Here is a 14,776-nt window from a genome sequence, read left to right on the forward strand (position 1 = left end):
TTCTTGGAACTTTCATTAGGCTGTGGGAAAGCTAATTTACATATTGTTAGTCAAGCACAATTTAGTCAAATCACTTACTTCCGGAAACGAACTAAACCAAATTCAGCATATGAATTGTTGCAGTTTTGTCTGGGTGTTATAAAATTCCTTAATTCAACAAACAATAGTGTTGATACAAAATTCAAAAGCAGACACATTTTATTTTTGTACAGAAAGTACATCAGTAATGATGAAGAAAGAGTTCATGCGAATGCTTGTTTGCAAACAGACTTACTAATAAAAATATGGACAGCAAGGTGGCACAATGGCTAGCATTGCTGCCTCATGGTGCCGAGGACCCGGAATCAATCCTGATCCCGGGTCACTGTCTGTGTGGAGTTTGCACATTCTCCGTGTGTCTGTGTGGGTCTCACCCCCACAACCCAAAAAATGTGCAGGTTGGTGGATTGGCTATGCTAAATTGCCCCTTAATTGAAAAAGAAAAAGAATTGGGTACGCTAAAATTTTTAAAAAGCTAATAAAAATATGGGCTATAGATGGGCCACGGACTGTGTAACTCTAGTTGGAATCTGGCAGTACCCCTTCGGAAAGTGGTGTAAGACCTGGTTGTGCCAGCACTCTGCCACTTGCTGGGTTTTGTGGCGTGCAAAAGGGAAAAACCTCTTGTTAGGGGGCCAAGGGGTGGGGACCAAGCCAGAGCAAGGTCTCCCTATGCAAGAAGCTACCACTTACTTGGATTCAGCAGGATTATGAGGGGCATGGATAGAGTGGATTGGCAGGCAATCTTACCCAGGGGTGGAGGGGTCAGTCACTAGGGGGCATAGGTTTAAGGTCCGAGGGGCAAAGTTTAAAGGAGATGCGCGAAGCAGGTTTTTTACACAGAGGGCGGTGAGTGCCTGGAATGTGTTACCAGGGGAGGTTGTGGAAGCAGATACATTAACGGAGGTCAAAAGGCATCTCGACAAATACATGGATAGGATGGGTATAGAGGGATACGGCACTAATAAGTGCTGAGGGTTTTGGCCAAGGATGGTATCATGACCGGTACATGCTTGGAGGGCCGAAGGGACTGAACCTGTGCTGTATTGTTCTTTGATATATATATACTGTAAGGAGTTAATTCCAAACATTCCAACATGGCAGCAGAACTGATACAATTAAAGGACCAGAAATGCCGACAATATCACAACAATGACACAAGGTAACTGCCATCTGATAACCCAATCAAGAAGCTGAGGAGGCCGTTCATTGTTGCCACCAAACTGCCTCAGACAACAGTCATCACACAACAGTGTTCATGGCAGTCAAGGAAGAGAGAGACTTTCACATGCATACAGCTTTGGAGCCAAGGATACCCCATGTTATTGGAGTTCATTGGTTTTGGTTATGAAAATAACGTCAGCACAGAGTCTGCACCAGGGCATGTAATAGACTAAAGGATTGAAAGATGCTAAGCACTGACAACCCAGCAGGATGGCTCCAGGGAATATGTTTATTCTGATAAGAATCATCTTAACATGGACAAGACTGAAGAGTATGGCACTGCAGACAAGAAAGAGGGTCAGGAATGGTCAAGCTAGCATGTGGACCTGCAATTCACACCGGAAAGACCAACTGTGTAGGGGGTTGTAAGTTATCTGCCAAATCTGAAGGGTATTGGGGATGAGCTTTTTAAGGTAGCTTAAGGATAACAACCAAATCCTGAAAGATTTGGGTATAAATTGAGGAAGATTTGGGCAGAAACGTAGGGTTTTGTCTATGCTTTTTATGTAGAGACCTTCTAATAACTTGCATTGATTTTGTGTGTTTGAGTGGACGAGGTTAAATTGTGGAAGGATTTAAATTGGACCAACCAATTGAGTGTTGTGTAGTGTTTGGCATTATGGCGTTGGAGATTTTAAAAATAAACATGTTTGTGGTCGAGTCAAACCTGTGTCTGTGTGATTTTATCCTTTCTAAAATCTGAAAGTTGAGAACCATCCATAAGGGGAAACAGGAGTGTGAACCTCTTACATTAGTGAAATGTACCAGGGGACATGATCCCAGCCTAAATGCCAGGAAGATATGTAGAGCCCATATGTCCCTGTTAAACAAGTGCAAAATTCTGCATTACTGACCAATGTTATCCATTTCCATGTGGATTGTTTCGCTGGAAAATGGGAAGAGAGTTAATACATCTTCATACACCCCATCATACTTAAAAGTTTGTCCATGGAAGTAGATTGAAAGAAAGTTGTCTTGAGCGCCAACTATTACATGCCAAAAAATCACTTCTTCCATGCAGAACTTCAACTTGGGGACATTTTCATAGACAAACCCATTAATACCTGCAAAGTAGCATGCATAAAAACAAATCAGTACCTGAAGGATAGCAAATACATACATGTTAATAGTGCAAAAAAGCACACAAACGTAAAAGCATCTAAGGTGAGATTTCAATTCCTGGGTCAGGAACCTGCAATGACATTCATTTCTGGATTCCAACTCTGCACTGCATAGTCAATGTGTACTCATTGAAATTTTAATTGACAATCTACTTGATTGACCCAGGGTCATATCTGCTGTCCAATTAGTGACTGGTGGCAGGCCTGATTTAAAAGGCAAGCCGAAGTCATTGCTATGGCTGCCATTTGTCTCAATAATGCAAGGAGGAGTTGTGTAAAGGGAGGTGGATATGGGAGGACCCCTACGCCAGGGTAGCACCCTGACCATCTCCATTTTTCTGATCTCTTACTTAAGATATTACTGGACGCAGTGACTGCATGGAGAAGCAGCGTGCTCCCTGTCAGTGGCATGAGAAAGCCTGCATGACAGAGAATGAAAACATGGTTGGAGGTGGCTCAAATAGCAGAGGAGTGATGAGGAGGAACTAGGTCCAGTGCAGGAAATGTTTCAGTGACTTTCTCAAGTTTGGCAAAGTGAGTCCAAAGAAAGACCTACATGGTGTGCCCCTGGTCAGCAGTCACCAGAATGCAAAAAAGAAGGGGTTCCTGAAGGTGCACTGAGTTCTCATGATAACAGGAGAAGTGTGTGCATAACAGTATTGATGATCCATAAGCATAGCTCATAACCCGAGTGCACAGTCAGATACGGGGAAGTCTGCAACATCTTACACAAATGAAAATCTAAAAATTGTGAAGGAGAGAAGCATTATCCTAATGGCAGCTTTCTTCACATCTCAGGCTAAACAGGAGGACAATGCTAGGGAGAAAGAATGTGCATGTATGGATGGTGGACTGCTCAAGCTCATATCACTGATCCATTTTGAGAGGCTGACCCTTGACCTGTCCAGAGTGCGACGCCACTGGAGCACTGGAGATTGAGGAAACAGTACCCAACATAGACAGGGTGAACACCTCCAGGTTTAGAGGATGCATGGAAATTCTCTTAGTGCAACAAACTGCTTAAGCTGCCATCTCATTATTTTAAGCAGCAGAAGCACCAGTTCATTGTGCTGATTTCTAATGACTAATTTCTCTTGGTCGGCATTCTCCATTCTCTGCTGCTTTGATTGGACAAAGAATGGAGCATTGGCTCAAAAATAGGATTGGCACAGGGAGGCAGACCCATCCCCAGTTTCCGCTCTTGGGCCGCTGCTCATAGCAGGCTACCCGCCCCGGGCCAGCGGGAACATGCAAAGTGCTGAGTTGCATGCATTAGCATGGAATTGATGGGCTGGAAGCCCAATTTTGCCCCCCCCCCCTCCCCTAGTATGTTGCTCACATCCTCAGAGCAGGAAATCCACTGGGCGGGCTTTGGTGTAAGTATGGCCAAGTGCAGTCCTGGTATGGTGGACACCAAGGGAGAGGTCAAGAGAGTCATCACATTGCAAATGTGCCTTCTGCTTTTGCCAGGCTGCGGAGGGAGGTTCCACAAGGGTCCTGGGGGTTGTTTGGGCATGGGCTATGAGTGAAGGACCCTTTCCCCTCCTGTGACTGGACTGCCCCTTCCAGCCCTGGGTAACCTGAAGATCACCCTTGGCACTTTGATCTCAGGCAGCTCTCTGTTCAACAGCATCATCCTGGTCAGACTTTTTAAACTCTGAAGTGGCCTCCTCACCCTGAACTGCCCTGCCCGACAGTTAATGAGAAGTCCAGGCAGTTTAGTGAAGAATCAATGGAGGAACACTTTCCCTTTCCTAACATCTGCTCAGCCCTATGCCTTTGAAACTGCAGCTTGTTAAAGTGTCAGGGCCTTCCTAGAAAGCCCTCAGCACTTGAAAAGGCTTCAAATCCCCTGTGATCCTTTGAAATGCTGAGCATCCATTCAATTTCACAGAGCAGTACCTTGCACTAGCCTGTGATTGACAGCTTAATGGTTCAGACACAGCTGTGATTGACTCTTCTCTCAATGGCAGTGAGGGATGGGTTATAGATGTTGGCTTAGCTCATGGACACACAGTTTGGATTCCTCCAGGGTCACTCAGCTCCTGACCTCATTACAGCCTTGGTTCAAACGTGGACAAAAGAGCTGAATGCTAAAGGTGAGGTTAGAGTTATTGCCTTTGTTTATAAACACTGAAAATGAAATGAAAATCGCTTATTGTCACAAGTAGGCTTCAAATGAAGTTACTGTGAAAAGCCCCTAGTCGCCACATTCTGGCGCCTGTTCGGGAAGGCTGGTACGGGAATTGAACCGTGCTGCTGGCCTGCCTTGGTCTGCTTTCAAAGCCAGCGATTTAGCCCTGTGCTAAACAGCCCCATACTAGTTATGACTGCCCACTTCAAAGCAACTAATTTATTTCATTTCCTCTTTTGTAGCACTTAGCATTGTTGAAGTGTACAGATAATGGACGTCATTCTCCGACCCCCCACCGGATTGGAAAATCGCCGGGGGCTGCCGTAAATCCCGCCCCTGCCGGTTGCCGAAGTCTCCGGTACCGGATATTCGGCGGGGGTGGGAATCGGGCGGCATCGGTTGGCGGGGCCCCCCGCTGGATTCTCCGGCCTGGATGGGCTGAAGTCCCGCCGATAAATTGCCTGTCCCGCTGGCGTGGATTAAACCACCTTTTGAACGGCGGGACAAGGCGGCGTGAGCGGGCTCCGGGGTCCCGGGGGGGGGCACGGGGTGATCTGGCCCCGGGGGGTGCCCCCACGGTGGCCTGGCCCGCGATCGGGGCCCACCGATCCGCGGGCGGGCCTGTGCCGTAGGGGCACACTTTCCCTTCTGCCTCCGCCACGGTCTCCACCATGGCGGAGGCGGAAGAGACTCCCTCCACTGCGCATGCGTGGGAAACTGTCAGCGGCCGCTGATGCTCCCGCGCATGCGCCGCCAAGATATGTCATTTCCGCGCCAGCTGGTGGGGCAACAAAGGCCGTTTCCGCCAGCTGGCGGGGCGGAAATTCCTCCGGCGTCGGCCTAGCCCCTCAATGTTGGGGCTCGACCCCCAAAGATGCGGAGCATTCCGCACCTTTGGGGCGGCGCGATGCCCGTCTGATTGGCGCCGTTTTGGGCGCCAGTCGGCGGACATCGCGCCCTTTGGGGAGAATTCCGCCGAATGTTCTTGACACTGTGCAATGGTTGCCTGTGAATGAGGATCTTCTCTGAACCTTTCATTACAATAGTGCCTTGGGCTGCTCACCGGCCATTCTGACTCATTCCTCACTGTGTCACTGCCTTCTTCTCCCTGTTGTGGTTGGCACCTTACATAGACCCTGTGCCTTATAAAGAAAATACCAAACAGACCCGTAACAAGCTGACAAGTTCATTAGGAACTATTACTGTCCAGTATTCCACATGGTCTGTATTGCTTGTTCCTTTCTGCCTCTTATGGGGAAATAATTCTGCTGATATCAGTTCCAAGTGTTTGACCCAATAACCCCATATAGAAACAGGGCCTGGGACTGGTCTGTTGTTATTAGGAGCAGTCTAAGCTGGGAGTTGAAGAGTCAGTAATGTTACCCTCAGATCATCCAAATGCTGCCAATATCAAAGGATCATTTAGGGTTAGATGGTTAATGGTACTGAAATCTCACTAATCACTTACTGTGCATTAGGTTAGAATCATAAAATTCAGGATCAATTGGATTCACCCGTGATGGATCTTCACAGTATTTTTCAATATTATCATTTATGTACCAGCTTTTATTCTCATCAAATATGGAGAAGAAAAGGTACTTGACTTTGTCTATCTTTACCTGTGGAGAAAATAGAAAAAAAGTAAAAAAAGTAGGCTCAATTTTGCATTAATTGTAAAGTTGTAATAAACATCTTGCACTGTGTAACCTATTCACACTTCTATTTCCTCAAGTGTTTATAAATCCTTAGTCTTTAGACAACTTGTGATATAATGAGTTAACTTGGGTGAAGGACTAAGGTTCTTGATAGGTAGATACCACCAAAGTTTTAAAGACTTGGAAAGAATACAATATAGTATCTGGCTTTTTAACAAGGTTGTACATGGCAGGAAGAAGGGAAGGCTGTTTGGGACAAGTGGACGCTTGAGATCCAAGAGTGAATTCGAATAGGTTTGGCGTAATAAGTCTTGATTTCAACATCATGCAGAAGAATGTCATTGATGTATTTGGAACTCAGTAAGAACAAAGGGAAATGTTGTTAAAAACTGCACCTTTTGAATTATTGAATGCGTTAAGAAATGAAATCAGCAGAAGAAAAACAGTAGAAAGTTCAAGAACGATGGATTGTGTTCCTTTCAAAATATTAAAATGTCTCAATTTCAGTGAGAAATGGCTTCACAGACTGAAATTAGACAAAATGATAAAAACATCTATTCGAACCTCCCAGAGACCAGTACAATCTACTTTTTCATGGTTTTATGTGCAACTAATTTAATCTTTTGCAAAATCCTACTAAGTCTCTCCCTGCTGCTAAAAGTAACTGAAATAAAATTCCAGAAGATTCCAACCTAATAGTCCAATGTTCTATCTTATAAACCTATGGGCCCTGACAAAGTTTATAGAATCCATAGAATCCCAACAGTAATGACGAACACCATTTGGCCCATCAAGTCGGAACTGACCCTCTGAATGAGCACCTAGGCCCATTCCCCCACCCTATCCCCATAACCCCGTAACCCCACCTAACGTGCACATTTTTGGACACTAATGGGCAATTTAGCATAGTCAATCCACCTAACCTGCAAATCACCGGAGCACTTGAAGGAAACCCACGCAGACATGGGGTGAACGTGTAAAGTCCATACAGTCACCCAAGGCCAAGATTGAACCTGGGTCACTGTGAGGCAGCAGTGCTAACCACTGTGCCATTGTGCCACCCTATTCTGGCAATAGTACTGAAGACTTGTACTCCAGAACTTGCCCCTAGTCAAACCGTTCCAGTAAGGCCTCAACACTGTCATCTACCCGACAATGTGGAAATTGGCCCAAGTATATCCTGTACACAAAAAGCAGATAAATCCATCCCAGCCAATTACCACCCCATCAGTGTACTCTCAAGGGGTCATTAACGGTGCTATCAATTGCTTAGCAGTAACCAGCTCATTGTCACTCAGCTTTGGTTCTACCAGAATTACTCAGCTCCTGACCTCATTACAGCTTTGGTTCAAACATGGACAAAAGAGCTGAATTCCAAGGGTGAGGTGAGAATAGAACATAGAACATACATGTACAGCACAGTACAGGCTCTTCGGCCACGATGCTGTGTCGATCATTTATCCTAATCTAAGATCAACCTAACGTAAACCCCTTCAATTTACTGCTGTCCATGTGCCTGTCCAAGAGTCCCAATGACTCTAACTCCACCACCTCCGCTGGCAGTGCATTCCACACACCCACCACTCTCTGTGTAAAGAACCTACCTCTGACATCTCCCCTATACCTTGCTCCAATCACCTTAAAATTATTTCCCCTCTTGACAGCCATGTCCGTCCTGGGGAAAAGTCTCTGGCCATCCACTCTACCCATGCCTCTCATCCCCTTGTACACCTCTATCAAGTCATCTCTCTTCCTTATTCGCTCCAGTGAGAAAAGCCCTAGCTCCCTCAACCTTTCTTCATAAGACATGCCCTCCAGTCCAGGCAGCATCCTGGTAAATCTCCTCTGCACCCTCTCCAAAGCATCCACATCCTTCCTATAATGAGGCGACCTGAACTGGACACAATATTCCAAGTGTGGTCTAACCAGGGTTTTATAAAGTTGCAGCAAAACCTCACGGCTCTTAAACTCAATCCCTCTGTTAATGAAAGCCAACACACCATACGCCTTTTTAACAACCCTATCAACCTGGGTGGCAACTTTGAGGGATCTATGTATCTGGACCCCAAGATCCCTCTGTTCCTCCACACTACCAAGAATCAGGGGCAAAATTCTCCGTTATCGGCGGAAAGTCCGCCGATCGGCGCAAATCCCACTTGCGTCACGTCATAAAAATAGGACGATAGTCTCCGGCCCGAAATGGGCTAGCAGCGACGTAACGGGATCCGCGCTTGCGCAGTGGTTCACGCCGTGCAGCGTCATACGCGCTGCACGGCGTGACGGCTCATAAGGCCGCGCAGCTCCCCCCCACCCGACCGGAACACCCGACCGCAACACCCGACTGGATGGCTGGCCGTCGCTCAGCCCCGAGGTTCGAGTCACGCGATGTGGAGGCGCTCCTGGACGCGGTGGAGCAGAGGAGGGACGCCCTGTATCCCGGGCACGGCCGCAGAGTTGCCCCACGCCACAGCCGGCGTCTGTGGAGGGAAGTGGCAGAGGCCGTCACCGCTGTGGCCCTGACACCACGGACAGACACCCAGTGCCACAAGAAGGTGAACGACCTCGTCAGAGCAGGCAGGGTGAGCCTCCCCTATATCCCCCCTCCCCCATATCCCCCCTCCCCCATATCCCCCCTCCCCATATCCCCCCTCCCCCATATCCCCCCTCCCCCATATCCCCCCTCCCCCATATCCCCCCCTCCACCATATCCCCCCCTCCCCCATATCCCCCCTCCCCCATATCCCCCCTCCCCCTTATCCCCCTCCCCCATATCCCCCATATCCCCCCTCCCCATATCCCCCTCCCCCATATCCCCCCTCCCCCATATCCCCCCTCCCCCCATATCCCCCCTCCCCCCATATCCCCCCTCCCCCATATCCCCCCTCCCCCATATCCCCAAGTGAATCCAGCCCTAACCTTAACCTCTGCAATGCACGCGCAACCGATGGCGTGCATTCATATACCTGCCTAACACTGTTGCCTTTTACCCCTGCCACCACCCCCTCCCCCCCCCCCCCCACAGGAGAAGCGCGCACACAACAATAGGGAGCATGTGAGGACTGGAGGAGGGCCCGCTGATGAGAGGCCACTGACCGTACACGAGGAAAGGGCCCTGGAACTGGCTGGCGGACCTGAGGACCGGGAGGTTGCTGATGCAGAGGTCGGGGGCCCACGAGCAAGTGAGCCACCAACAGCCCGTCCCCATATCCCCCCTCCCCTATATCCCCCTCCCCCGTATCACCTGATCACTGCCTGATGTCTAACCATGCATGCTTCATTGTGTATCGCAGGACCAAACGTCCAGGCACCCATCCCCGCAGATGCACACCGCCCGCAGGATGCCCCTCGGAGACCACAGGAGACGGAGAGACCCGCACCCTCCAGCATGCGACGTCCGCAGGATGCCCCTCGGAGACCACGGGAGACGGAGAGACCCGCACCCTCCAGCATGCGACGCCCGCAGGATGCCCCTCGGAGACCACGGGAGACGGAGAGACCTGGAGCAACAGGGAGACGACACCCCCGTCACGTGCGGGAGCGACCACCCAGCGATGAGGGGGGCAGCCACAGGCCCCCGTCACATCCGAGCCAGGACACCACTACCCAGGACACCACTATCCAGGACACCCCTACCCGGGACACCACTACCCAGGACACCCCTACCCGGGACAGCACTACCCGGGACAGCACTACCCAGGACACCCCTACCCGGGACAGCACTACCCGGGACAGCACTACCCAGGACACCCCTACCCGGGAAGACGAAATACCGGACAGTGACTCAGAGTGGATGGGTGGAGACGAACCCCCACCCCAAAGTGCCATGGAGTCAGAGTGGGACGAAGAGCACGACACAACGCCACTGCTGTCACCAACACCCTCCACCATCGCAGAAACACTCACCACGGTTGGGCACTTTAGTGATGAGGCATCTGCTACACTCACATGTGCGCACAACACAGCCGTCCCGGTACAGCAGGTGGAGGTAGGAGCAGCAGAGGGACCGGGCGGTCGGAGGGCAGCCCAGGCCAAGCGAACATCTGCCGCCCAGATGGATCCCGGATTCCTGCAGTTACCACACCCACACATAGATCCGATGCAACCACCGACACGGAGACGAGCGAATAGGGTGACGGGTGGCTTGCGGCGGCTGCGGTCGCAGGTGGAGGAGTCCACCCGCGTCCAGGAGCTGGGAGTGGTCCCGGTCATGCGTGCCACCCAGGCTGACACCGCACGAGTGGCGTCCGCGGTGGAGGCAATGGGTGCGACGGTGTCAGACATGGGGAACGGTTTGCGAGGCCTGGGGCCTTCCGTGCAGGCGGCGTCTGTGGCCCAGGAAATGGCTGCCCTCTCACAGGAGGCCATGAGCCAGTGCCAGCGCCAGATGGCAGAGGCGCTCAACGCCATAGCCCAGTCTCAGCAGGCCATGGCCCAGTCTCAGCAGGCCATAGCCCAGTCTCTGCAGGCCATGGCTCAGTCTCTGCAGGCCATGGTCCAGTCTCTGCAGGCCATGGCCCAGTCTCAGCAGGCCATCGCTGAGGGCATCGGCGCCAGTGGCCATGTGCGAGCCGGCGTCGCACTGTCACAGACAGGGTTTGACAACACCCTGGGCTCCATGGCTGCAAACCTGCAGACCCCTGTCGATACCAGCACGGGCCTCCAGGACTGGCAGCGCCAGATGTCGGGGGGGCGTCGGATGGCCAGTCCGTTCGCATCCCCCACCCATGTAGAGGCCTGGGGGCCATCGGGCACGCCGAGGGAGGAGGAGGTGGTGTGGTCCGTCCCGGCTCCCTCTGTAGGGGAGGTCCCGGTACACCGCGACATCTTGGACTCCCCCCCTTCCGTCCTAGGTGCATCGGGTGGGCAACGGGCAGGACAGTCTGGCAGCTCGCCATCCCAGTCGCACGGGCCGCAGCCTGGCCCATCTAGGCCAGGACGCCCCAGGAAACGGCCGCCAAAGGGATCCAGTGTCAGAGGGCAGGAATCACAGGAGTCCACCTCCAGTTCTGCTGTACCGTCTGGGGAACCACGTAGACGTAGTCAAAGGGCCCGTAAGGCCAAACAATTAGACACTGAGTAAGTTGGCACGGGTGCAGGGCACAGATGAGTTTTAGGGGCTAGGGCACGTGCATGAACTCCTTTGGTTATTAAAATCAATGTTACACCTACCGAAGCTGCCTTTGTGCTCTGTCCAAAGTGTGCGGGCGTGTCATGTACGTTGAGCGCAAGTGTGTGTGTGAGGGGTGGTCTTACCTCAGCCCCAGGTGAGTCTGCCCCCTTCCCCCTGGGCCGCCATCAACATCCCCCGATCCCCCGGGCAGAGGACGGGACCGTGCGCTGCAGTGTCACAGCCGCATGCAGTGATGGTCCGGGTGGATGGTGGTACTGTGGCCATGGGTAGACATAGTCCAACGATGTAGAGCCAGGAGCTCATCGCAGGGCGGGTTGTCATCATCCTCCATGGCCTGCGATAGACACGCGTCCACCCGCAACTGGGTGAGCCCGGCCCGTTGTGCCGCCGGTGGATCGGCAATTGGGGGGGGAGGGTGGTGTGCATGCGGGTGGGGTGGGTGGGGTTGGGGAGGGGGGTGAGGGTGCTGGGTGGGTGGATGGGTGTGGGGTGTGGGTGGTCGGCTGTTGCCATGGTGTGCGGTCTGTGGCCATACTACCCGATTCCCACGCCCATCTAGTCAGTGAAGCGGGCGGCTATCAGTCTGTCCCGTGCCCCTGGGCCAGCCGGTAATGGTGGACAGCCACCCGCCTGTGTCTACCCCGTCTGCCCTGACCACTGCCCCCATCCCCCTCATCTGGGGAGGACTGTGCCTCTTCCTGCTGCTCCTCCACTCCGCCCTCCTCTGCCTGCGGCACATCGCCCCTCTGCTGGGCTATGTTGTGCAGGACGCAGCACACCACAATGATGCGGCCGACCCTATCTGACCGATACTGGAGGGCGCCCCCAGAGAGGTCCAGGCACCTGAAATGCATCTTCAGCACGCCAAAGCACCTCTCGATCACTCCCCTTGTCGCTACATGGGCATCATTGTAGCGGTTCTCCGCCTCATTGCGTGGCCTCCGTATAGGCATCATCAGCCACGATCGCAATGGGTAGCCCCTGTCGCCCAGCAACCAGCCCCTCAGCCGGGGATGGCGTCCCTTGTACATGCCGGGGATGGATGACCGCGACAACAGGAATGAGTCGTGTACACTGCCTGGGTGACGGGCGCAGACGTGCAGGATCATCATGCGGGGGTCGCAGACCACCTGTACGTTCATCGAATAGGTCCCCTTCCTATTAGTGAACACGGCCCTGTTATCTGCAGGTGGCCGCACGGCGACGTGCATCCCATCGATCGCGCCCTGGACCATGGGGAACCCGGCAACGGCAGAGAAGCCCACGGCCCGGGCATCTTGGCTGGCCCGGTCCATGGGGAAGCGGATGTAGCGGTGCGCCATGGCATAAAGGGCATCTGTCACTGCCCGGATGCACCGGTGCACCGATGTCTGCGATATGCCGGACAGGTCCCCACTCGGTGCCTGGAATGACCCCGTTGCATAAAAGTTCAGGGCCACCGTAACCTTGACGGACACGGGGAGAGGGTGTCCCCAGCCAGTGCCACGCGGTGACAGGTGTGCCAGCAGGTGGCAGATGTGTGCCACGGTTTCCCGCCTCATCCGGAGTCTCCTCCTGCATTCCCGGTCCGTGAGGTCCTGGTATGACTGCCGGGGCCGGTACACACGGGGCGCCCTCGGGTGCCTCCGTTGCCGTGGGGCCGCGACGTCCTCCTCCCCCTCCTCGTCCTGTCGCTCAGGTGTCCCTCCAGCCTGGGCAGCTGCCGCCTGCCCCTCTGTGGCAGCCTGCGCCGCCTCTCTGGCATGCTCCTCCTCCTCCTCCTCATCCAGGGCAACATAGACATGAGCGGCTGCCACCACGGCGGCCAACATCGCTGGATGATCTGAAAACATGACGGCCTGGTGGGGGGGAGGGGAACGACGACATGTCATCATTGCCCATATCCCCTCCTCCCCCCAGCCAGGTGGCATGGACCGCATGGGTCCAACTGTTGGAGGCTGGCACCCGGCCAGGTGGACCAACTCATTTGCCCTCCCATCACCCTCCTCGGCACGGACCCCCCCCCCAACCTCCACCCCAGCACGGACCCCCCCCCAACCTCCACCCCGGCACGGACCCCCTCCCCAACCTCCACCCCGACACGGACCCCCCCCAACCCCCAACCCAGCACGGACCCCCTCCCCAACCTCCACCCCGGCACGGCCCCCCTCCCCAACCTCCACCCCGGCACGGACCCCCTCCCCAACCTCCACCCCCACACGGACCCCCTCCCCAACCTCCACCCCAGCACGGAACCCCCCCAACCCCCAACCTCCACCCCAGCATGGACAGCCCCCCCAACCCCCAACCTCCACCCCAGCATGGACAGCCCCCCCAATCCCCAACCTCCACCCCAGCATGGACCCCCTCCCCAACCTCCACCCCAGCACGGACCCCCCCCCAACCTCCACCCCGGCACGGACCCCCTCCCCAACCTCCACCCCGGCACGGACCCCCTCCCGGCACTCCCCCGGAGCCCAGCCTACTCTAACCACCCCCCCCCCCGCCGCACACACACACACACAAGCCGAGACACACCTCTCCTCATGCAATCAGTCTGCGGCCACGCCATTTCCTGCCCAGAGCCAACCCCCCAGGCCGTCACTCACCTCCTCGCTGGTCGGCGTGAGCCTGGAGCACCGGGTCACGCCGATGAAAAGGAGGTTTGATTCACGTCGATGTGAACGGTCATCACGTCGACGGGACTTCGGCCCATCCGGAAGGGAGAATATCGGCAGGCCGAAAATCGGCTGCCTTGCGCAGACCCGTGACATTCTCCGCGGCAGCGGCGCCATTAACGCCCCGCCGACCTTTCTCCCTTCAGAGACTTCGGCGGGGGCGGGGGCGGGATTCACGGCGGCCAACGGCCATTCTCCGACCCGGCAGGGGGTCGGAGAATGACGCCCCCTGCCTTTAACCCTGGATTCAGCATTCAAATTCGACCTTCCAAAATTAATCACTTCACAGTTATCAAGGTTGAACTCCATCTGCCACTTCTCAGCCCAGCTCTGCATTCTGTCAATGTCCTGTTGTAACCTGCAACAGCCCTCAACACTATCTACAACTCCACCAACTATTTTGTTGAGCACAGGGTTTAATCGCTGGCTTTGAAAGCAGACCAAGGCAGGCCAGCAACACTGTTCAATTCCCGTAACAGTCACCCCGAACAGGCGCCGGAATGTGGCGACTAGGGGCTTTTCACAATAACTTCATTGAAGCCTACTCGTGAGAATAAGCGATTTTCATGTTATCGGCAAACTTACTAATCCATCCTTCCACTTCCTCATCCAAGTCATTTATAAAAACCACAAAGAGCAGAGGTCCCAGAATGGATCCCCGTGGGACACCACTGGTACCGACCTCCAGGCAGAATACTTTCCATCCACTGCCTCTTGTTGTTCTCTTTCGGTCAGCCAATTCTGTATCCAGACAGCCAAATTTCCCTGTATTGCATGCCCCTGACTTTCGGAATGAGCCTAACTTGGGGAACCTT

General features: G+C 53.7%; 1 protein-coding gene across 1 annotated transcript in view; it reads right to left on the minus strand.

The window, feature by feature from the left end:
- The window catches only part of f8 (coagulation factor VIII, procoagulant component), a 128,476-nt gene that overhangs the window by 60,971 nt on the left and 52,729 nt on the right, over nt 1–14,776 (minus strand). Inside the window, exons 11-12 of the mRNA XM_072505270.1 lie at nt 5,987–6,137; nt 2,118–2,327 (exon numbers count right to left, since the gene is read on the minus strand). Coding sequence (XP_072361371.1) covers nt 2,118–2,327; nt 5,987–6,137 — 361 coding nt within the window. The remainder of the gene's footprint in view (nt 1–2,117; nt 2,328–5,986; nt 6,138–14,776) is intronic.

This window comes from Scyliorhinus torazame, chromosome 5 (assembly GCF_047496885.1).
Source record: "Scyliorhinus torazame isolate Kashiwa2021f chromosome 5, sScyTor2.1, whole genome shotgun sequence".
In the NCBI taxonomy this organism is placed as follows: domain Eukaryota; kingdom Metazoa; phylum Chordata; class Chondrichthyes; order Carcharhiniformes; family Scyliorhinidae; genus Scyliorhinus; species Scyliorhinus torazame.